General features: G+C 41.2%; 1 protein-coding gene across 2 annotated transcripts in view; it reads left to right on the top strand.

The window, feature by feature from the left end:
* The first annotated feature begins 750 nt into the window (after positions 1-750).
* Positions 751-24,826, top strand: part of CS (citrate synthase) — a 30,707-nt gene continuing 6,631 nt past the window's right edge. Inside the window, exons 1-7 of one of the 2 annotated variants that reach the window (XM_081127287.1) lie at positions 818-986; positions 2,505-2,697; positions 13,666-13,716; positions 15,429-15,536; positions 16,259-16,324; positions 19,571-19,702; positions 19,935-20,123. In XM_081127287.1, coding sequence (XP_080983413.1) covers positions 15,534-15,536; positions 16,259-16,324; positions 19,571-19,702; positions 19,935-20,123 — 390 coding nt within the window. In that variant the 5' untranslated portion in view covers positions 818-986; positions 2,505-2,697; positions 13,666-13,716; positions 15,429-15,533. Of the gene's footprint in view, positions 987-2,504; positions 2,698-13,665; positions 13,717-15,428; positions 15,537-16,258; positions 16,325-19,570; positions 19,703-19,934; positions 20,124-24,826 lie in introns of both variants that reach the window. The other variant, XM_081127286.1, reaches the window with a different exon arrangement.

The following is a 24,826-nucleotide window of genomic DNA, read 5'->3' on the forward strand; positions in this document are numbered from 1 at the left end:
GGAGGGTTTTTTTCTGCATCTCATGGCTAGAAATAGAATGGGCTGGCTGTACGAGGTTACCTGACTGGAGAGGCGTTGAGACTAATGCCCAGGACCCAGAGGTTCTGGCCGGTGCTGGAAGCCTCCATATTACGGGGGTATTTGTAAGGCTTGGATTTCCTGGCACCAAACAGAACTGACAGCCCACAAAAAGCACTGGATATTCAGGCTCCTGCCTTTGCTTTCCTTCTCTACCTATTGAGGGGTCTGTTAGAATATGGCCCCTGCTTATCTCAAAAGAGCTCCACCAAGCAGCTAACTCTGGCTTCATAGCTTGTGTTCACATTATGTCACCTCTATGGCCATTAAGTCATTGACCAAAGACATTCAAGAAAGCACACCAAGGGGGTAGAAGGAGCAGGTACTGATCAATTGCCGTGATAATATATTAAAGGGTTGGATTCCGAGGACCTTCAAAGGTCTAAGTCCTTGAGGCTTTTTCTCTAATATTCACCTAAGAACTAACCCCAAATGTGTTACGGGCAAGGAAAAAGCCTAAGAAGGAAGTTAACTGAGTTCTCAGGCACATACTTAGCCACCTACACGCTTCTCCTCTCGCTCCCGCCCGGATCCACCCTGAATTAGCCTAACCCAATGGTCCAATCCTCCCCGCTACAACTGCTGTCAACGGCTCAGGTCCCGCCCCCCTCCCCACCCGACCAATGGCCGAGTCCAGGTCGAGTCCCCTGAGTGGGGCGAAAGCGGGTTCCGGGCAGTAGGCGGGGCCTCGCTGAGGACCCCGGACTGGGCGCCGCCACCGGTTCGTCTACCCTTTCCCTCGGCCGCCTCCTTTCAACCTTGTACACCCGTGGGCTCGGCGTCTGGTGCAGCGGAGGAGGCTTCCGTTTCTGTCGCAGCTCTGTCCCCTCCCTGCCTCCCCATCAGGTCCCAGAGTTCTCCCGCCAATGGCTTTACTCACTGCGGCCGCCCGGCTCATCGGAACCAAGGTGAGCAACTGAAGGAGTGAGCGCACAGTCCCAGGGTGGGGCTGAGGCGACTGCGGGCCCTCAAGTCCCGGGGTCTCCCTCCCCTACCCATACACACCCCAGCGCGCCTTAAAGGGGCCCTGTACCTGGCCGCCCGCCAGCCTTGCTGGGAGCTCCCAGGGCCATGTGCTACGCTGGTCTTCCGGCCCTTGGGGAGAGAAGTGAGCGCTGCTCGCCCTCGGCAAGCGGTCTTGGGTGCTTGGAGAGGCCGGACCGTACTGTCCATCCGCATGTTTACGGTGGAAGGGGGTGATGCGTGGTCCTGGAAAAAGAACCTGCAATAAAGAACATAGGTGTGTTCTGAGTTAGGGAAAGAGCCTGTTTGAAGGAGGGGGTGGGGTTGTGGGAGCAAGAGGAGTGGTAGGGTGAACAGATGTGCTCACTCTACCTGGGCCAGAGCTAAATTGGTGGTTAAATTTCGGCTTCTGTTTTGTAGGGAGGGTCTTGTCAGTTCCTGACTGCTTGTTTCCATTTCTCCACCCCAATTATTTAAGCCGTTAATGACCAAGCCATAGCAGTTCTTCCTAGAGGAATGGGACTCGGGACCTCTTTGTCCTTGGGACTCTTCCATTTACTCTTAATATAGGAGGGCTTGAGTGGGGTGGAGTGCCTGTGTAAACATGCATGATTATCACATATGATTGGAGAAAGAACCAGAAGGACTGTTCCTCCAGACAGCAGGCCATTTAGTGAAGATACTGGGCAGGATATAGTATTCCCAAGGTCATATGACTAATCCTACTACTTGATCACCCATGTTTTGCTGTTGCTCTTAAGTCTACTCTACCCAGGAGAGATTCCTCTCATTTGGAGGGCCATTATATTTGACTTTTGTTGCCTTTTGGATCATAGGAGTATTGTTGCAGGGGATGGTGCTTTTCAATTTCAAATTGCCAGTACTTTTATCACTGGGTAACATGGCCCTTTAAACAGAGAAACTGCTGTGCTGAGGGAGTCCCAGGCCTCTAATCCAAGCAGGGACAGTCCCACAAGTGACCTTGACTCCTGCAAAGAACTTATACTTCCTCTTCTGCACACAGGTTAAAGCTGCCAACACCTGAATTAAGGAAAATCTTAGGATGGTTTTTGGCTTGCTATGTGTTATCCTGCATGGTTGTCAGATGAGGTGAAGCCTTTAGGATTTGCATGGGTGGCGGCTGATCATTTAGGATTTACTTGTCTTACTTGACTGTTGCTTCTCCCCCTGCCAGGGAACAAGGGTAAGGAAGTCTCTTGGGACATGAAGCAAGTTCTAGATAGTGTTTTGACAGAATAGGGGACACCATAATTAGTTCATTGCAGAGCTGCTAACCCAGACCAGATGGTCTAACCCTGCAGTGAATTTGAAAAAGGCTTTAGAATTTACCTTTCGAATTTATTTTCTCTCTTTAAGCCTCTGGGGAAGCTCAGAAAGCTTTTGGGATGATAGGGCTACATAACTGTAGTATCATTTTTATTTTGTTTACTTTCCTATTACAGATGGACTTGAGGATCCCAGAAACATGTAAATAGGAAGCCATTAGAAGGCTTTTGACCCTTAAAACTAGCAAAGCCCAACCAACTCAGGACTGAAAATTTCCTGATACCTAAGCAGAAAGACCAAGATACCAAGAAGGCTTTCAGCATTGCTAGCACCTGCCTGAGCTTTCCAGATTAGCCTGCATCTTACTTGGTACTCAATTTTACTTTTGCTATGAAAGTAGGCTTTAGAAGGCAAACATAATCTTCTGACCTGGGAGAATTTATCCCTAGCATTTTGATTCTCAAGGTCAGATGTAGTTTCACTTTTCTGAAGAGATTTTTAAAAGAATTTTGCTAGGAGACACAAATGTTAGTCATTCTATTGTTTCACCCTACCCACAACCATGTAATTTAATGAACACCTGAGTTGGAGAGCTAGACTAATTCAGAGCCTTGAGATTGACTTCTTGTTTATCCAAATGAATTCATACTAAGCAGTGACTTTAGTATGAATGGCTTAGCTTTGTGATGTAAATATTGTCTTTTCACTGGTGATCTGGGTTTTGATTTGGCCTGGGAATTGGAGTAGGGCCACCAATTCACTTCTGGACTCTTTTTTTTTTTTTTTTTTTAATTTATTTTAAAAAGGGAGAGGAAGGGAGCTGGAGAGAGAGAAACATCTACTTGTTATTTCAATTGTTTATACATTCATTGGTTGCTGTTGTATGTGCCCTGACCAGGGATCAAACCACAATGCAACCTTGGTGTATCTGGATGATGCTCTAACCAACTGAGCTACTCTGCCAAGGCCACTTCTGGACTCTTACCTGCAGTGTGACTTAACCAACCCTAGTTACTTTCATTACCGTTGAGAATTGCTTCTCCAAGATAGGATATTTTATAACTTTGAGTAAATCAATACAAAAGTGTTTCTTGATTATTTCTAGACTTATTCAAGAAACTTAATACCAATAATTCCTTTATTGCACACCTACACTACTGCATAACTTCTCTTATATAATTCCTAGTCTGAAATTGGATTCAACAAAACTGAGCCTGGTTTTTTGTTATTGATTTTTTTTTTTAGGATGAAAGGGAGAGAGAGAGAAATATCCATGTGAGAGCGTGCAACATTGCTTGGCTGCCTCCTGCACACCCCATACTTGGGGATCGAGCCTGAAACCTGGGCATGTGCCCTGACCAGAAATCAAACCAGCAACCTTTTGGTGCACAGGATGATGCTCAACCAACAGCCTACCAGCCAGGGAAAAACTGAGTCAGTTTTGTCCTGTGAAATGTCACTTAGGCTTAAAGCCCCAAAACTTTTTAAAGCTAGCGCTCGCCCTAGCCAATTTGCTCAGTGGTTAGAGCGTCATTCTGCAGACTGAAGGGTCCCGGGTTCCATTGTAGCCAAGGGCATGTACCTCAGTTACAGGTTGGATTCGAGGCCCAGGTCAGGGCTGGTGCAGGAGGCAACCAATCAAAATGTGTGTCTCCCACGCCGATCTCTCTCTCTCTCTCTCTCTCTCTCTCTCTCTCTCTCTCTCTCTCTCTCTCTCTCTCTCTCTCTTTCTCTCTCCCGCCCCCCCCTCTTTCTCTTTCTTCCCCCCCCTCTCTGAAAAGCAATGGAAAAAATATTCTTGGATGAGGATTAAAAAAATAAAGCAAGCACTCAAATCTCTGTGCTTTCACTTTCATTATCAGCCTACCCAAAGTAATGGCAATTCCTTGATGCTTACTAGATGGACCAGAGATGAAAGATGGAGAGTAAAGCCTCATCATGTGCTAGTGGTAGGTTGATTGCATCTATTCTTCCTAGTGGCCTTTAGATTGGCAGCAGGTTTGTGCCTGGGTGTGGGGAGGCAAGGTGGAGTAGATAATCAGAGAAGGAAAAGCTGGCATTCCTAGTTCTTAGAATCCAAGTGGGTAAAAGGCAGGAAACCAGACTTGGTAGATTTTTCTAAAAGCACACACTAATTCCTTCTGCTCTGTTTCAGTGCTTTATGTGATAGAGTTGAATAGGATGTGACATTTAAAACATGAGTGAGGTAACTTTAGCAGTAGATCTTAGGTTCTGGCTGACTTTCAGTTCTTCCCAGATTCCTTAGATTCCTGTATTTCTTTTAACATGATATTATTTAAAAAGGTCTGTAAGCTCACAGTGGACATCATCATCATCTTGGATGCTTGTTCAGATTGCACATTCGTGAGTTCTAACTTTAGATTCTAATTCAGCAAAAGTGGATTGGGATCTGGAGACTTGTATTTTTTCAAGTACCCTCAGTTGACTGACGATGCTCAGTGGTCCTTTTCTGTGGGCCTTTTTGTTTGCAACTTTATTAAATGTACATATGAAACTTAGTGAGTGGACATTTTTTATTTATTTATTTAGAATTAGTGATTATTTTAAAAATTGACCTCAAAAGTGACTATTGTGACCAATAGTCCGTTTTAGGCCATTATCTCTTAGTTTGTCTTCCTCGGTCTTTTCTTCAAATGCCTTAGGAAAAGTTTCTTGTAAATCCCTCTAGCAAAGCATTAGGAGCTAAAACTTGTAAGAGCTAGTAGAAGTGAAGGAACAGTTTCTAGTTTCTGAGAGGAGTAAGGTGACAGATCCTATGTACTTTATTCACTAATGTACGCTTAGTGTTGCACATAAGTAGGGGTTCAGCAAATATTTGTTAAAGAACAGTAAGGATTTTTTTTTTAAATATATTTTTTATTGATTTCAGAGAGAGGAAAGGAGAGGGAGAGAGAGAGAGATAGAAACATCAATGATGAGAGAGTCATTGATCGGCTGCCTAGCCCGCAACCTGGGCATGTGCCCCAACCAGGAATCAAACCGCGATCGCCTGGATCCTAGGTCGATGCTCAACCGCTGAGCCACGCCCGACCAGGCAGGATTTCTACTGAAAGTAGAATTAGAAGTCTTAGTTTTTTTCTGAAGCTGAATTGATGTCTTTTGCTGAATGGTTGGCAAACCTTTAGGGAAGAATCTGTTAGAAAATGACAGGTAGGATGAATAAGGAAATTGTAAATGTGAAGAGGGTCAAACTATGAAATCTGATTACTCTGCGTAGGCTATTAAGTGGCCTATCAAGTTCAGGTAGACTTCTAATATCACCATTGTGAAACACAGATGTTCAATGGCTTTAGTTCTCTGACCTGGTTCTGGGGAGAAAGGAGCCTTTGTCCTGTGTATGTTCTTTTTCCCTTAATGCAAGTTGTTCCTTCTTCATTGGAAGCCTTTGTAGCAGAAGATTTTTCCTAGCAGTTAATAGTGCATTATGTTTGCTTCATCAGCTTAGCCAGTTCTGCTAGCTTGGCAAGCTCTGATCTTTTGTTGATGAAGGACAGGGCTCTATTAAACTCAAAGCATCTCTCTCAAGCCTTTAATGTTGGAGTTCCTGGATATCTGGCAGGACATGTTCTGATGTGTCTAGAATGGAGGATCAAAGAAAATTTTGCTTTCCCCCTATAGAGTAAGGATCCTAGATGTGAACCAATGATGATAATAGGCCAAGATGAGTAAGAGGGAAATAACCATGTTATTGATTAAGTGCTTATCCAAATAGGATTCTACAGTTGCCAGAATTTGGGGGAGAAGGGAGTAGTTTTAATAGATTGTTTTAAAGGATTTTATTATTATTATTTTTTTAATTGATTTTAAAAAGGAAGGAAGAGGGAGAGAGAGAGAAACATAAAGGTGAGAGAGAAACATCTATCAGTTGCCTCCCATATGCACCTTGACCAGGACTTGAACCTGCAACCTGGGTGTGTGCCTTGACTGGGAATCAAACCCACAACCCTTTGGTGCACAGGACGATGCTTCAACCAACTGAGCCACACCGGCCAGGGCTTAATTGATTTTTAATAAGTGATTTGGCTGGTACTCTATTCCAGAAATACCCGAAGTATTACAGGCAAATCTTGGGCAAAATTTTCTGCATGTACTATTAGTACTTTCCCTCCCTTGGCCCTTTAAGATAGAGGTCTTTTCATTATATTTTTCCATCCTTGCACATTTGAGAGCTACGGCCCACTTCTTTCAATAATAGCAAACTCACTAGCAGAATTCTTGCAAGGGTGGCAGCAGGTTTGAAAAAGCCTGTTAGTGATTGTGACACCCCAATCCTGGAGAGAATCCTGGTTGTCAGACGTTGTGAGTCAGGTCCTTATCTTTGGAAGCAGCTCTCTCCATCTCCCCATGAAGGAGCTGACCTATTGAGCGAGGTGACTCCCTGTCAGCTGCTGTTCCAGTGGGGTGACTCTACACATGGCATGCAACCAGAAACCAAAAGCCCAGTTGCCACACCTCCAAAATTGGGGGTGGAGCTGGGAGATGAAAATCAGGGATGACTCAGAGGTTTGTAATCTGCCTGTCCCATCTGTGAGTATAGCCTGAATGTACTGTACAAAGCTATTCAGCAGCTTTCTTTGCAGCCAGTGGGTAGATGAAATGAGGTGTGTAGCCTTGGGTGTAACAGTCCCCTGGCATCTCCTGTCTAGAATCATTTACTCTCCTGGTGGAGATTAAGGTTAAATTTGTTTCCTCCCTCTGACTCCTCCCCTCTTGGTCAGGAGGCCCTTAAAAAGGAAATTGAGGCTTTTGTTTTCTGTTCCCAGCTAGAAGGAATTATCCATTCATCCCTTCCTCAGGCTTGACTCTCTGTTTCCTGGGATCCAACTACAGGGAGTGACCTTTGAGGTAATAGATAATAGGCCAACACAGTTCTAAGAAACAAATACTGAACTCAGCTATGCAGAAAGCACCGTTCTAAGATGCTTTCATGCAAATTATTTTATATAGCCTACTTTTCTACTCTGAAATTGGCTTTATTATAAATTTAAAGATGTAAAAACTGAGACTTAAAAGTGTAGGGGTTCAGAACAGGCCTCACCAAAATGTACCACTTTGGCATGTAAATTATTTTGAGCTGAAGGCCATCAAAACTCTGCGAGCTCACAAGAAATTTACTTCTCCCTTAGAGAATTTAAGTTAGGGGCCTTGCCCATAATGAAAGTTATCACCAGAAATGACTTTTTATGACCCGTCTATAGGGCAGGGCAAACTTCTAATTACTAAACATCTCCTCTTCTTACCACCCTTCTCCTTCTCTGAATCCCTAAAGTGATCCTTAGCACAAAATGTCAGATATATCTTATTTTCCCTTTTTGTCTTTGTACCTCTTGTGTATGTGGGGTCTCTGACTCTCACATATGTGGGTTTACCATGTGTACGTATGTATTAAATTTGGTTATTTTCTCTTGTTAATCTCTCTCCCGTAGATTTAATTATTAGACTGAACTGAAAGAACCTGGGAAGGTAGAAGAAAGTTTCTTCCTCTCCCACAGAAGTTAGGTCATATAGCCAAGGTAACACAGCAGGATAGTGGCAGGATCTGGATTTAGGACTTGGTCCTAGATAACTCCAAATCCCAGGCTCTTTACATTCTACCCTTCTACTCCCCTGCTTAACACTTTGGACCATGGGTGTGTCTTGAACTTTATAGCTCATATGAATCACCTAGTGAGCTTGATAAAGGGCAGACGTGGATTCCATAGGTCTGAGGTGAAGTCCAAGATTTTGCATTTCTAAGAATTTCCAGGTAATGCTAATGCCATTGGCTAGGCAGTCATTTTATTTTATTTTTTATGTTATTTTATTTTATTATTAATCCTCACCCGAGGATTTTTTTCCATTGATTTTCAGAGAGAGAGGAAGGGAGTGGGAGAGAGAGAGGGAGAGAGAAACATTGATGTGAGCCCGGCCAGGCGTGGCTCAGCGGTTGAGCATTGACCTAGGATCCAGGCGAATAGGGTTTGATTCCCGGTCAGGGCACATGCCCGGGTTGCAGGCTTGATCAATGACTCATCATTGATGTTTCTATCTCTCTCTCCCCCTCTCCTTTCCTCTCTCTGAAATCAATAAAGATATATTTAAAAAAAAAAAAAATACCACCTAACAAGGTGGCAAATAATATATAAAAAAAGAAACATTGATGTGAAAGACCACATCGATTGGTTACCTCCTGCACGAGCTCCAACCTGGGCCAGGGATTTAACCTGCAACCTAGGTATGTGCCCTTGATTGGGAATCTAACCTGCAACCCTTCGGTGTGCAGGCCGATACTAACCGCTGAGCCAAACCAGAAGGGCTAGGCAGTCATATTTTATTTTAATTTTTATTTTTTTATTTTTTAAATATGTTTTTGTTGATTTCAGAGAAGGAAGGGAGAGAGAGATAGAAACATCAATGATGAGAGAGTAAGAGTAATTCGTTGGCTGCCTCCTGCACACCCCTTACTGGGGATCTGTGCCCTGACTGGGAATCCAACTGTGACCTCTTGGTTCCAAGGTGGACACTCAACCACTGAGTCACACTGGCAGGACAGCAGTCATTTTAAATAGCAAGGCTTTCTAATACCTTTACCTGTGTCCTTGTTGGAATGTGAGAATTGGACTTTTAGCAACTAGCTTGAGTGTTATCCTAAATATGGAGAAGGAAAGGGAAATAGTTGTTTGGCTTTGGATGTCTCAGTTATTTAGTAATGGAGCTGGTGCTAGAACCCAGATTTCTGTTTCCAATTCTACATCATGTTTTCTGTCTTCTACATCATTAGGTAAAGTTGTCTTCACTTAAATTTTTCCCAATCTAGCCTTTTGAGTGGTCATACCAATGAGTTGCTGACTTTAAAACCTTTCTGATTTCTTTAATTTATCCTAAGCTTCAGGATTAGCTAAAAATATGACTAAACCTTACACTGAAGGGTGTGAGAAAGTCGCCATACTATTTCATTTTATATATTTATTATATAACAAATACAAAGCACTTGCTATGTGCCAGATGTAGTTTTCAGTGCTTTGTAAATACAAGATGGGACAAAAGTAGGTTTACAGTTGTGAGTACGCAAAATAGTTTATTCTTATATTATATTAATTATTGTATTTTCCATACAAACAACTATAAACCTACTTTTGCCCCACCCTGTATTGACTTAATCCTCAGAGCAATCCTTTGAGGTCTGTACTGTTATTGTTCCCATTTTACATCTAAGAACACAGGTACAGAAAGGTTAAGTGACTTGGCTAGGGTCACATAGCCAAGAAGTGGCAGAGAAGTGTAGTAAAAAGAGACTAGCTTTACTCTATAGCTACATAGCCAAGCTCTCCACAAATTAGCATTGCTTTGCAAATTGGAGATCTGGCTAAGAAGTGTTATTGATGGAGATTAGGGACATTTGAGATCAACTCTCTTTATGTTACTCCGGAGTCTCCTGATTAAATGACAAAGATGCTCTCTACAAAGGAAATTAAGACTTTGCTGATGGTGGAAGTGGGGTGATATAGTTTAGTTTCAAGTTCTTCTTAACTAATCATTTGCTTAAAATAGCATTCATATAAACAGGTTTGAGAAATGATGAAGCAGCAGTCATTACCCACCTGATTCTCTTAATTGATGTTGCATTCTTACAGCCTTAAGTGATCTTCCACCCTTTTCTTTCTGATTTTCTCTTATTTTTTGTGTTATTTTGTTTTAAAAGGAGAGGGCTGCTCATTTATTCTAACAGTTCTCTCTCACAATGGGAAAAGAATGTTTTTGTTTTGTTTTATGTTCATATCAGTGGAAGAAAGATTTCCAATCTGAGGGAATTTCCATTTTCATCTTAAGATATGGGCTGTCATTCTATCTGTTGAGCTAATATAGATTTCCCCCCCTAAGATTTAACCTTAAACTATTCTTTTTATAATCCTTCCTCTTGCCAATGAAGCAGCCAGCCATTGTAGAAATTTCAAGGGGTGTAGAAGTGGAAAAATTGTCCGTTATGGAGATATTTCAACTTCTTTCTTCTCTCAGATGATATGTTCCTCTGTAGCCTATTTAAAAACACAGTCAGCCTGGCCAGGCGTGGCTCAGCGGTTGAGCATCGACCTAGGATCCAGGAGATCAGGGTTCAATTCCTGGTCAGGGCACATGCCCAGGTTGCGGGCTAGGCAGCCTATCAATGACTCTCATCATTGATATTTCTATCTCTCTTTCCCCCTCCTTTCCACTCTCTGAAATCAATAAAGATATGTTTTTAAAATTTTTTATTTAATTAAAATAAAAATAAATAAAAACACAGCCAACCACTGCAACAATCAGTGACCCACAATTAAAAGGTCTGCTGCAGGGCTGATATAGTTGCTGGGAGATGGGGGCCTCTATAATAAGGGATCTGTGGGACCATTGAGCATGGAATAGCTTGAACATGGTTATTAGCTCTGTAGAACAGTAGTTTGAACTTATTCACATGTTTTCTCTTGTCCACTTTTTGGTGACTAGTAAGAATAGGCGAAGTTATTTCTTTAGTGCTGGGTCCAGCTCCCATTTGCCTCCCCTCGTAGGGTGAAGAGGCCAAAGGGCTCTTTGTGCTGTTTATTTCTTGCCCAGATGGTCCTCAGTGAACTAGAGGAGACTCTAAGAAGTTAATGAAAGGAGTTAAGGACAGTTCTGATTAACAAACTGAGGCATTCTCCTTTTGCTTAAGGACAAAATTAGTTTGCCTGTGCCCTCTGAATTTAGCTTTGGGTTGATTCTTTTTTTTATTAGCATTATCTTTATTGTTGAAAGTATTACAGATTTCCCTTTGTTCCCCCATTGATCCTTTCCACCCCTCTCCTGCCTCACCCCACCCCACCCCACCCCCAGGCCTTCACCTTTGGATTGATTCTTTTTAAAATAGCCTTTTTCTGCCCTAGCTGGTTTGGCTCAGTGGTTAGAGCATCAGCCCACAGACTGAAGGGTCCTGGGTTTGATTCCGGCCAGGGCATGTACCTTGGTTGCAAGCTCGACCCTCGGGGCACGTTTGGGAGACAACCATTCGATTTGTCTTTCTCACATGAATGTTTCTCTCTCGCCCTTACACTCTTTCTGAAAAGCAAAAGGAAAAAATATCCTCGCATGAGGATTAAAAAATTAAATAAAACAACCTTTTTCTGAAGGGTCACTTCCCTTTTCAATCCTCAGTCCTGCCACAACAAAAGAGGGGTACTAAAATCTAAAAAGCCTCAGGCCCCACTAAACCTCATCCTAGGCTTGTAGCTTTTTGGAATTCATACTGTATCACTGGCTCAAATGATGTTCAGTGCAACTGGACAGTATGGCAATAGTTACTAGAAAAGGTGTTTCTGGCCTTTTGCCAAAAGGAGGAAAAGGTGTGGACTTGTTCCTGAATTAGTTTGTGGGTGTGTAATCCTTTTAGTTTGCAAAGTACTTTTGCATCCATTTTATCACCAAATAACCCTGTGATTTCGTCTAGCACCATAGTATAGATGAGGAAACTGGGACTTACTTTATCTCATTTTATCTTCAAAATAATCTTGTGCAAAAAAGTTAATCTCCTTGTCTAAGCCCTTATACCTAGTTAGTACAGTAGTCACCCCTTGTCCACAGGGGTTACATTCCAAGACCCACAGTAGATGCCCAAAACCACAAATAGGTACTGAACCGTGTATATACTATGTTTTATCCCTATACATACATACCTGAGTTTAACTTATAAATTAGTGACAGTAAGAGATTAACAACGATAACTAATAATAAAACAGTTATAACAATATACTCTAATAAAAATTATGTGAGTGGTCTGTCTCTCAAAACATTTTATTGTGATATACTCACCTTTTCACTTAAATGAAGCACTTAATGGCTTCTCTTTGGCATATCTAAATTGCCAGCATCACTACTCTTTATGTTTTGGGACCATCATTAAGTAAAATGAGGGCTACCTGAACATAGGCACTTGGGATACCTTGACTGAGGATTTGATAACCTAGCCTGCTGGCTACTAAGTCACTAACTGGTGGGAGCATATACAGTGTGGATACATACACTGGACAGAGGGAAAATTCATGTCCCAATGGGATATAGCAGGACAGTGCGACATTTAAAACTTATGAATTGTTGACTTCTGGAATTTTCCATTTAGTATTTTCGGACCACAGTTAAAGTGAAACCAGGGATAGGTACTGTGTAGTATAATTAGTTGTTTTTTTGAAGGCAGTGTTGAACTTTTTGTTGCAACTCAGAGGTCTTCTCATAGAAAGCTGTTTCTCTTTGGGGAAAAAACCCTACCTGTAAACATATGAATAGGCTAGCTATACTATTTGTCTTTGTAGTGAGGGATATAGCCTTCTTTTTTGTTTGTTTTTTTTTTAATTTTTATTCCTTATTGATTTTAGAAAGAGGAAGGGAGAGAGAGAGAGAAACATTGATCAGTTATCTCCCACGCTTTCCCCAAACCCAAAGCCTGGGTATGTGCCCTGACCCCGGGAATCAACCCAAAACCTTTTGGTGTATGAGACGATGCTCCAACCGAGCCACACCGGCCAGGGTGGAAATATATAGCCTTCTTGAATCTCAGGTCTATCTTTCTGGATAATTTTCTTCCTGAAGTATATCTAAAAATTCTTTGGGTGCATGTGTATAGGCAATACACTGTCAACTTTTGTTTGTCTGAAATGTCTTCATTTTACTTCCTTTAAGATATTTTCTTACCCGGGTACACAACTCTAGCTTAATTATTCTCTCAGCACTTTGAAGATGATTTTCAGTTTTCTGGTTTCCATTGCTGTTGTTGAGTAGTCTTCAGTCAGTTGTTACTTTGTAGATGGTCTGTCTTCTCTGTGCTTTTTCCAGGAGCATTTGAGGTAGTGTTCTTAAAGTCGGCCTTTGCCTGTGGGCTCTCCTAGACTGACTCAAGAGGTTGAAGCGTTGCCAGAAGACTAGGTGCTGGAGAGATCTTACCAGCAGGGTTAAGTAATTGATCATTTTCTCATTTGCTTTTCTCAGAGCCACTCAGAACTATTAATAGCTAGATTGAGATGGACTGGGTAGTCTAACAACAGCCTTTCTGACCTTTCCTCTGTGCCTAACAAAGCCCAGCTCTGGAACCCAGATGATGGGAGAGAGTCTGTCTTCAGGGAATGAAGCTCTGAATGCAAGAAGCAGAGTTAAACCGACTGCTGCCTCCAGACTTGGTAACTCTTTCCAAGATATTCAGGGCCTTTTACAGCTTTTTTTATGTCAAACTGTCCTTAGAGGCTAAGATGAAGACAGGTTGAATCACTGTCATTCCTTGTTAATACATAAGAGAAAAGAGTAATTATTGCATAAATTTTTGTGTTTTCTTTGCAGAATGCATCCTGTCTTGTTTTTGCTGCCCGGCATGCTAGTGCTTCCTCCTCGGTAAGTTTTGAGGGAAAAAAGACTGAGAATCATTGAGGCAGCCTGATCCTGGGATAGGGTTGGGGGTGGTCTGGCTGCTACCCACACTTATCATTATCCTGAGTATCTTCTGGAGATTATTTGTTATTGTTACATAACACTTATTATTACTACTATTTTAAGAAGTAATTTACACAGTAATGTAGTGAGATGAGAATATCAAATATTTTTGTCTAATCTTTTTTTAAAAATTGTGGTAAAATATACATACCATAAAATTTACCATTTTAAATTTTTTTAAATTTTATGTTTATTGTTGAAAGTATTACAGATGTCCCCCTTTTCCCCCCTCATTAACCCCCTCCACCCCGCATCGGCCCACCCACAGGCCTTCCCTATACTGTTGTCTCTGTCCATGGGTTATGCATATATACATATAAGTTCTTTGATTAATCTCTTCCACCCCCGCCTTCCCACTTGAGATCCCTCAGTCTGTTCCATGCTTCTGTGTCTCTGGGTCTGTTTTGTTCCTCAGTTTATTTTGTTCATTATATTCCACATATGAGTGAGATCATGTGATACTTGTCTTTCTCTGACTGGCTTATTTCGCTTAGCATAATACTCAAGTTCCATCCATGTTGTCCCAAAGGGTAAGAGATCTTTTTTTTCTACAGCTGCATAGTATTCCATGGTGGAAATGTGCCACCATTTTTAAGTGTATTAAGTACATTCACATTATTGTGCAGCCATCACCACTGTCCATCTTCAGAACTTTTTCATGTTCCCAAATTGAAATTCTGTACCCATTAAAACAAGTCCCTATTCCCCTTTCCTTCTGCCTCTTTCTTTTTTTAAAATGTATTGAGTTTTAGAGAGACAGGAAGGGGTTAGAGAGAGAAACATCAATATGTTATTCCACTTATTTATGGATTCATTTTTTGGTACTTGTATGTGTGGGGATCAAACCCACAACCTTGACATAGGGGGACGATGCTCTAACCAACTGAGCTACCCTGCCAGGGCTCTGCCTAATTCTTTATTCTTTTTTTTCTTTTTTTTTAAATATATCTTTATTGATTTCAGAGAGAGGAAGGAATAGGGAGAGAGAGAAATAGAATCATCAATGATGAGAGAGTAGAGTAGTCATTGGTCGGCTACCTCCTGCATGTCCCCAACTGGGGATCGAGCCTGCAACCAGGACATGTGCCCCAACCAGGAATTGAACCATGTCTTCTGGATCCTAGGTCGATGCTCAACTGCTGAGCCACACCCAGCTAGGCTGCCTAGTTCTTTTAACTCATCTATACAGAGTAATTGACCAGTGTTACCTGGCAGATAGAGAAAGGCATGTTATAAAAATCAGTCTTCAGCCCTAGCTAGTTTGGCTTAGTGGTTAGAGTGTCAGTCCATGGACTGAAGGGTCCCTTGTTTGATTCCAGCCAAGGCCATATTCCTCAGTTGCAGGCTCCATCCCCAGCCCATTTGGGGCGTGTGCAGGAGGCAACCAGTCGATGTGTCTCTCTCATATTGATGTTTCTCTCTCTCCCTCTCCCTCTCTCCCTTTCTCCCTTTCTCCCTCTCTCCCTCTCTCCCTCCTCCACTCTCTCTGAAAAGCAATAGAAAAAATATCCTCCAGTGAGGATTTAAAAAACAATCAGTCTTTATACACCTACTTTGCAGGAAATGTAGCCAACATTTTGACCATCACTTAGCCTCGCTCTTTCTCTTTTTAGAATTTGAAAGATGTATTGGCTGACCTGATACCTAAGGAGCAGGCCAGAGTTAAGACCTTCAGGCAGCAACATGGCAAGACGGTGGTGGGCCAAATCACTGTGGACATGGTAAGGGTTGTGGGGTTTTGGCAGGAAAAGTAGCTCTGTAATGTGCTTCAACAAAAGTACTGTTCTTTTCACTGACTATTCAAAAGCTTTCTGTTCCATACAAGGAAATGTTGGTGCTAAATGGTGTTTATTAGAAATTAGATTGTTAGTTTCTACAGATTTAATAGTTGAGCCTAACCTAATTCACCTATGGGAGGGATGAATGAAGTTTCTATTTCTCTTTCCAACCCCTTAGTTTTTGGGGCGAGGGCTCTCTTTGAATTGATGTTGGACTCATTCTCCAGGCCCTCTAGAACAGCTTTAGGATGGTTTCTTCTCTAGCCCTAAGAGAGAGCAGCTCAGATAACTCCACAGTAGGTTTAGCCATTCGTCTCTATCTCCTTCCCCTGTAATAGATCCCATTCTGTTTACTGTGGTTGATGGGAATGAGGGAGTAACAGTGGGCAGGAGAAAAAATAAAGTTCAATAACAAAAGAAAGCAAACAGAGGCAGAAACATCAAATAAAGTAGTGATTTCTCAATTTAAAAATTTCATTTCCAGTATTAGCAGTCTCCCTTGCAAAGTTCCATACTGTAATAAGTTAACTCCTCGGAAATCTTCTTCCCCCAAATGAAGTCTTACCAGTCAGAGATAAATGACCTCTTCTAGAATCCCACAAAGCACTAACAAGCTCTAGCCTGAATTATTCTGACCATTGATTGCATCCTCTTCTTTTCTTTAGATGTATGGTGGCATGAGAGGCATGAAGGGATTGGTATACGAAACATCAGTTCTTGATCCTGATGAGGTAAGAGACCCTCATGTTAATCATTAGTAATTATTGTGTTTACTGACTATTGTGCACACTGTGGTTTAGAACACTGAGGGTACAGAGAACAAAATAAAGCACTTACCTTCATATTTTGGAAGCTTGAAAATAAGTATATATGGAATAGCTGAAAAATAAGTTTACCTTTTCATTTTTTTTCTTTACTATTGATCTTTTTTTTAACTTATCTTTAGTGTTGAAAGTATTACAGATATCCTTCCTTTTTTTCCCATTGATCCCCCCCCCAAGGTTTTCACGCCACTATTGTCTGTGTCCATGGGTTATGCATATAAGTTCTTTGATTAATCTCTCCTCACCCACTCCCCCACTCCCGCCTTCCCACTGAGATTTATCAGTCTGTTCCATGCTTCTATGTCTCTGGATCTATTTTTTCCTCAGCGTATTTTGTTTATTAGATTCCACCTATGAGTGAGGTCATGTAAAACTGAATCAGAAAGAATCAGAAAACCTGAATTGGCTAATAAAAAACTGATGAAATGGAAGCAGTAATAAAAAAAACTCCCAGCAAACAAAAGCCCTGGTCTAGATGGCTTCACGGGGAGCTTTTTAATTCTTTAAGTTGGAGGGTTAGTTTACTAAAAATTTTTCTTGCTTTTTGAGGTAGGCTTGTAGTGCTATGACCTTCTCTCTTAGGGCTGCTTTTCTGTGTTCCATAGGTTTTGGGTTGTTGTGTGTTCATTTTCATTTGTTTCCAGCAAGTTTTTTATTTCTTTCTTGATCTTATTGGTAACCCATTCATTGTTTAATAATATGTTATTTAGCCTCCATGTGTTTGAATGTTTTTGAGTGTTTTTACTGTACTTGATCTCTAGTTTCATGCCCTTGTGATCTGAGATGCTTGATATGATTTCAGTCTTGTTTAACTTGTAGAGACTGGTTTTGTGTCCTAACATGCTGTCTGTCTTTGAGAATGACCCATGTGCACTTGAGAGGAATGTATATTCTGCAGCTTTGGGGTGAGATGTTCTGTAAATATCAATTAAATCCATCTGACCTAGTGTGCCATTTAGTCACTGTTTCTGTGTTGACTTTTTGTCTGGAAAATCTATCCAGTGAAGTCAGCGGGGTGTTAAAGTCAACAACTATGACTGTATTGCTGTTGATCTCTCCCTTAAAGTCCTTAAGGTTATTATTGATAGATCCTTATTTATTGCCATTTTAATTCTTTATGCTTATGTTTCTCTCTCTATTTCTTCTTATTACAGCAGGCCCTTTAAATTTCCTGCAGTGCTGGCTTGGTGGTGATAAACTCCTTTAGCCTTTTTATTTCACCATCTATTTTGAATGATAGCCTTGCTGGATAGAGTAGTCTTGGTTTCAGATCCTTGTTTTGCATTACCTTGAATACTTCATGCCATTCCATTCTGACCTGTAGAGTTTCTGATGAGAAGTCAGCTGACAGCTTTACGGGAGCTCCTTTGTAGGTAACAGATTGCTTTTCTCTTGCTGCCTTTAAGATTCTCTCTCTGTCTTGAATTTTTGGCATTTTAATTATGCTGTGTCTGGGTGTGGGCCTCTTCGGATTTTTTCCTGCTTGGGACTCTCTGTGCCTCCTGAACTTGTGTGACTTTTTCCTTCACCAGGTTAGGGGAGTTTTCTCCCGTTATTTCTTCAAACAGGTTCTCTAACCCTTGCTTACTTTCTACTTCCTCTGACACTCCTATGATGCAAATATTGTTATGTTTCATGTTTTCCCACAGCTCCCTTAGACTGTCCTCCTGTTTTTTAATTGTTTTTTCTTTTTGGATCTCTGATTGAGTGATTTTTTTCTACCCGGTCATCTAGTTCACTGATATGATCCTCAGCTTCCTCATATCTGCTGGTTATTCCTTCCAGTGTATTCTTTATTTCTGCCATGTCATTCTTCATTTCCTTCATAGTTTCCATATCTTTTTTCATGCTGTTGAGCATCCTTACAATCAGTATTCTGAGCTCTGTATTTGATAGATTGCTTATCTCCGTTTCATTTACCTCTTTTTCTGGAGATTTCTCTTGTTCTTTCATTAGGGGCTTGTTTTTTTGTCTCCCCATGTTGGCTGCCTATTTGGGTTTATTTCTGTGTATTATGTAGCCCTGCTAAGACTCTCAGTCTTTTTGGAAGGTCTCTGGTGCTAGGCCAGTGTCATATACTGTTTGTGACTGTCCTTGAGTACCCTGTTTGAAGCTATCAACAACCCATGGCTTGAGTTCCCCTCTGTTGGGGCTGGGTGCATTTGGACAGGACCAAGATGCTCACCAAAGTCTGCCTTTCCAAGGCCTGGGACCAGAAGCAGATCAAGCAAAGACTCAAAGCACTCTGAGGTCTGCCTCTGCCTGCAAGGTGATTAATCTGATTCTCTTAATGAGCCTCAGGCTGTACACACACCGGAGAGGTTTTCCAGCAGGGTGGGGCAATTGTTTTCCCCTCAGGCAAAAGCTGCTTGGAAAGTAAATGTCTGCCTCTGCAATATGGGGTTATGACTTGGCACAGGAATCCAGAGGGTTACCCTCTGAGTTCTTTTCCCCCAGCCAGCGTCCCTGGATTCTCCTCACATAGCTCCAGTCCACTCTTCCCTCCCTCTGCTGGAGCCCAAGGTGAGTGGCTGCACAGGGAACTTTGTGCATTGGCTGTTTAATAGGGTGCCTGCATTTCCAGCCATCTCTCCCTGGCAGGCAGAAACCCAGCTGCTTTTCAGAGCCAGATGCTATGTGGGGCACCTTTCTCAGTTCTGGTGCTCTTGGCTGGGAAGCCCAGCCTAGTGTTTAGGCCCTAGAGTCCTCAGTGGAAACCCCCCACAGGGGAGATATCCCTTGGGACCTTCAGCTCCTGCCTGTGGGAGCCCAGCCAGCCCTCTCGTGCCTCAGCACTTCCTACCAGTCTCTATGGGGTCTCCACTTTTCCTTTTTGGTTATGAAGGTGCTCTCCAGCTCATCTTCAGTTGCAGTTGATTATTCAGGATGATTTTTCTATATTTTAGTTCTAATTCCAGTTTGGTCCCAGGAGAGTGTCAGTATAGCTTCCACTCAGTCGGACGCCATCTTTAATCTCATCTTTTTAGTAACTCAACTAGTAAAACTAAAAGTATAAAGCAGAATTATGTGAAGATTTAAGTTTTAAAAGTTCTACTCTAATTTGTTGAAATGTCTGATAAAACTAGGACCAGTCAATTATGTGATTTCCAGGCTAATAAATTTAAGTTGTAATTCTTACTCTTCTCCTTCAAGGGCATCCGTTTCCGAGGCTACAGTATCCCTGAATGCCAGAAACTGCTGCCCAAGGCTAAGGGTGGGGAAGAACCCCTGCCAGAGGGCTTATTTTGGCTGCTGGTAACTGGGCAGATCCCAACAGAGGAACAGGTAAAGCAGAAGGGCATTGGCCTTTCTCATTCTCCTCCTTTGCCTTTCTCTAATCTGTGACACTTAATCCTGATGTGGCTATAGAGATGTACAGTGAAGGGGAACAATCAGAGCTGAGTTCTGCTGTATAAGTGGATTGGGTTGAATTCGCCTGTATTTTCTTACTCAGATGTCACTGTCTTTTTCTCTTCTTTTTCCTTGCCTAGTTTGAGCAGTGTCTCCTTTTCCACAGGTATCTTGGCTCTCAAAAGAGTGGGCAAAGAGGGCAGCTCTGCCTTCCCATGTGGTCACCATGCTGGACAACTTTCCCACCAATCTACACCCCATGTCTCAGCTCAGTGCAGCCATTACAGCCCTCAATAGTGAAAGCAACTTTGCCCGAGCATATGCAGAGGGTGTCAACCGAACCAAGTACTGGGAGGTAGGAAATTTTGGTGCAGTGATTGATATGTGGTGGGGATTCAAAAGAATAGACTGTGAAGGAAGAAAAAGAGTATAGAATCTTTAGGAAATTTTACTTCTGAGTTATGCCAGAAATGTATTTAACAAATTTTTATTGTGGCTTGCTTTTTTTCAGTCTTTGGGATTACAGAGGTATATGGAGCATGCTTTCTGTCATCAAAAGTTGTTGGTTTGGTTAGGGTGGTGTACGTGTAAAAAAGAAATGATTCAGTAAAACCCTGCTATAATATGTACACAGGGCTCTTGGAACGTTGAAAAGGATGGGACTTCGCCCTGGCCAGGTAGCTCAGTTGGTTAGAACGTCGTCCGGATTTGCCAAGGTTGTGGGTTTGACCTCCGGTCAGGGCACATACAAAAATCAACCAGTGAATGCATAGATAAGTGGAACAACAAATTGATGTTTCTCTTTCACTCTCCCCCTTTCTCTCTAAAATCAATGTTTGAAAAAAAATTTTTTTAAAGAAAAAGGATACAACTTAACTACAGGGTCCCTGAGGAAGATTTCACAGTATAGTCTCACACTAATGCCAAGCAGTCCCACCTACTCCTCTTCTTCAAATAAGGAGAACTTTGAGAAATCTTACAACTTGTATAAGATTGTACAAGTTATACAATCTTACAACTAAGGCAACTCTATAGAGTCTGGGAGGACTAATGCCAATCAGCCAGAGTTCTGAACTAGCCCACTCAAGATACCTGTCAGAAGTGGGAGGATAGTTAGTATCCCAGAAGTAGGATCCAGGACACTGAGCTTTATTTTCTGAAAATGAAATGTTTATACTCTGTAGTTGTGTAGTAGGAGAAGACTATTGTGCCTTGTCCCAATGCATAGTAGCTAATTCCTTCCATCTTCTTTCCAATATCCCACATACTCAAAAACACTAGGTCAAGTACAAGTTATCTAGCTAGGGTTACAGGAGGACATCTCATTTTCTTTTGTTTCTTATTCAGAGACAGGTAATATAGGAACACAAGAGTTCCCTTTTGCAAAACAGGTATACAAAATGATTTTGACCATAAGATGCCAACCACCAAGAAGGCCCGAAAGAGTTCACTATGATGCAAGGCACAAAATGGTCTGTGGGCCATACTGTGATCCACTGGTCTGATGAAATCCCCTTGGGATTTTGGCAAATCCTGCTTCATTTGGTTTGCCAATATTTATTTGATGCCAACTGTGTATGGAGAATTATGTTTGCTGTTGGGGGAGGGAGGGAGGGAGAGTTTGCAATCGATATTAGTCTATTTGGCATTGAGGAGGAGGAGGGTATTGGAATGGTGCAGAATATACACATTCAGAAGCACTTAAAGCATTTATAGAGCTGCACATCAGTAGATTCAGAAGGCTCTATAGCCTGAATATATAGCTTTTCATTTTCTTTCTTTTTTAATTGGATTTATTGGGGTGACGTTGGTTAATAAAATTATATAGGTTTCAGATATACAATTCTACAAGTTATCATCTGTATATTGTATTGTGTTTACCACCCCTAGTCAAGTCTCCTTCCTCATTTTCTTTTTTTAATGTTTTTATTGATTTCAGAGAGAGGAAGGGAGAGAGAGAGAGAAACATCAATGATGAGAGTCATTGATCAGCGGCCTCCTGCATGCCCCCCACTGGGGATCGAGCCCAAAACCTGGGCATGTGCCCTGACCAGGAATCGCACCTGAGATCTCCTGGATCATAGGACGTCACTCAACCATCTGAGCCATGCCAGCTGGGCCCTCGTTTTCTTTTTTAAAATGCTATTCAAGTGATTGTTATCTGTATTGGTCACCATAACACAAAAGGTTAAATTAAGACCTACATTTCTTCTGTTTTAAAACTTTTCTTTTAGAAATTGGCCCACAGAAGTGCATTGTTACTTGAGTGTCATGCGGGGGGAGAAAACAGCTTCTTCATACTTTTTAATAGATACCTAAAAGGTATTTCTCAGGCACCCAGACATGCATTGCTTCACACTGTCCTTTGTTGAATCACTAAAATGTACTCCTCTGCTTGCTATTGCCTCCATTTCAGTGTAGCCATTGATTGACTATTCTACCATCATCTGTTTTTGAGATGTTATCTGCATGTGGCTGTCTCGTGGTAAACATGTATTTCAGGACTTTGCCAGTCTTCTGGAGAGTACAAGCAATACTGATGTATTTGTCAGACTTAGGATGTGTGTCTAATAAGTTCACACTACACAAAAATTAGCACCACTGGGTTTTAGTTCTTTAGTTTAGTGAAGCTTGATGCTCTTTTGCTGCTACATCTTTTAACTCCCTTAAAGGTGTCAGATATGTTACTTCAGTTCAGTTTTCTGTTTTGGTTCATTTAACCATGGACTCTTTAAGGATTACATGACAACACTCAGCTGGTTATTTCTGTTTAAAAATTTATGTTAAGTTTATATGTGATCTGAGTCTTTACTAGGATGATCAGCTCATCCTGGTTTTTCGTTTGTTTGTTTTAATTTTTTTTTTTAATTTTTTTTTTGCCTTTATTGATTTCAGAGAAAGGAAAGGAGAGGGAGAGAGAGAGATAGAAACATCAATGATGAGTCATTGATCGAGCCCACAGCCTGGGCATGTGCCCTGACCAGGAATCGAACCCTGATCGCCTGGATCCTAGGTCGAGGCTCAACCGCTGAGCCACACCCGGCCGGGCTCATCCTGTTTTTTTACATATACCTCAACAGGATGATCTGTCTCCAGCATTTCTTCCTTCACAGTTCATATGACTTTAGATAGTGTAACCTCTTGAGTTGAAAGAGTTAGGACTCTTTCTATTTGACTTAACTTCACTCAAGACCAAAAGATTACTGTGATGTAATCAGCTGTTTAATTGTGAAGTAGCCTTAAGTAAATGTTAAGGTGAATAAAATTTAGGAAGTAGCTGACAGATCGAGTTTTGCTAATAAACAGTACATATGGTTTTTGAAGCTGTTTATAATTAAGTCATGTTAACACCTAACAACTCTTGAAAACATGCATAAACACTTTAAGTGCATAAAGTTCATCATCTGATTTAATCCTTAGAACAACTCTGTGAGGTAGAGGTTGTTATTATTCCCATTTTACTGAATGAGAAAACTGAGGATTAGAAAAATTAAGTAGAGACAACATTTCAAATTTGAGTTTGCTTCATTCTGGGGTCTCTATACTATTAATACTAGCTTTCTACTTCTCTGTCTTAATAATGATTGATAGCTAAATACTTGGCCAGAATTTTACTGGTGATGAAGGTGGTGGCTCACAATGACAGTTATGGTCAATTTTGTTACCCTTATTCCAGACGGTTGTGATGGTGGCATGTTTTTTTGTTTTTGGTGGTTTGTGGGTGGGTGTTTTTTTTTTTAAACATCCTTATATAGATTATAGTTAACTTAAAATATCAATTCCAGAATCAGAGGGTAAGGTAAGCGTACTTTTATGGCTTTGTAGAGAGGTTTCCTATAGTAAACTATGCCATATGAGAGCATTTAACTGAAGAATCTTCCCCAAATTAGCCCCTGCTGTGCCAGTCTTCAAATGTGGTGGTGTGTTTTAACGTCTTTTTTCCCAAGGCTTACAGATGAAGAATGAGTTAGTACAAGTAGCTAAATAGCACTCCAGTCTTCACTTATTAAAGAATGAATAAGAGTTCTCTGCCAGGTGTTTGTGGTGTGTGTGTGTTTTAACTTCTTAACTATACAGTGTTGACCACTACAAAAAACGGGGTTAAGGATCCCACACTGCCAAACCTGATCTGATACTTGTTTTATAAACTTCACCCTCACTGGGAGAAGTTGAAACAATCACATTTTTGTAGTTTCTTTATGATGTGGCATTCATACTTTACAAATGATTTTGAAAGTTAGTATCTACTGCACAGATACCATCTTGCCTATCCCAAGATCCTGTTCTTGGCCTTTGACTAATGAAACCAGGTTCCCTTAGAACTGCCTGTCCTTGATGCATGCTTCTGGAAGTAACCTACTTTCTTGGGAGATGTAAATCTGCAAGGAGGTATAGTTAGTAGTATGATTATCATGTAATTAATCTGAGAACTTGGCAGAAGTGTTAACTAAGTATTTCTTGCTTCAGGTAGCTTGTATTTTGGCAGTATTCTTACTGAATTCTGGTGGCATTGACAAAATTCACTGAGTAATTAAGTATAAGTGACTTCATAGGGATTAACTCATTTAGGCTAGTTATTATGAATTTTGTTCTTTGTTCCAACAGAACTACTGAAACTTCATGACTTCTTGTAGTAGCTTTTAACCAGTTAGCTTGATGGGATGGTGCTATGTAATATCAGTCAGCAAATACTTACTCCATGCTTTCTATGTACTTGGAACTATGGATGGAAGCAGCTGGTTAGAGCATTGTACCTATAAACCAAAGTTGCGGGTTTTAATCCCAATCAGGGCACATACAGGAATCAAACCAATGAATGCGTAAGCAAGTGGAACAACAAATCGATGTCTCTCTCCTTTCCTCTCTTTCTCTAAAATCAGTCAAAGAAACTAAAAAACGAAACACTAAAACCCTGTCCCTTCCCTCAGGAACTTAAAATCCCTGTGAGAAGTTAAAATTGAGACATAAAAGTTCACCAAGCTATTAACATCACAAAAAGTGACAACTAGATATTATATATTTCTCAATAAATGAACATAACAAAATTATCAAATAGTC

Source organism: Miniopterus schreibersii, assembly GCF_964146895.1.
Source record: "Miniopterus schreibersii genome assembly, chromosome: 2".
NCBI lineage: Eukaryota > Metazoa > Chordata > Mammalia > Chiroptera > Miniopteridae > Miniopterus > Miniopterus schreibersii.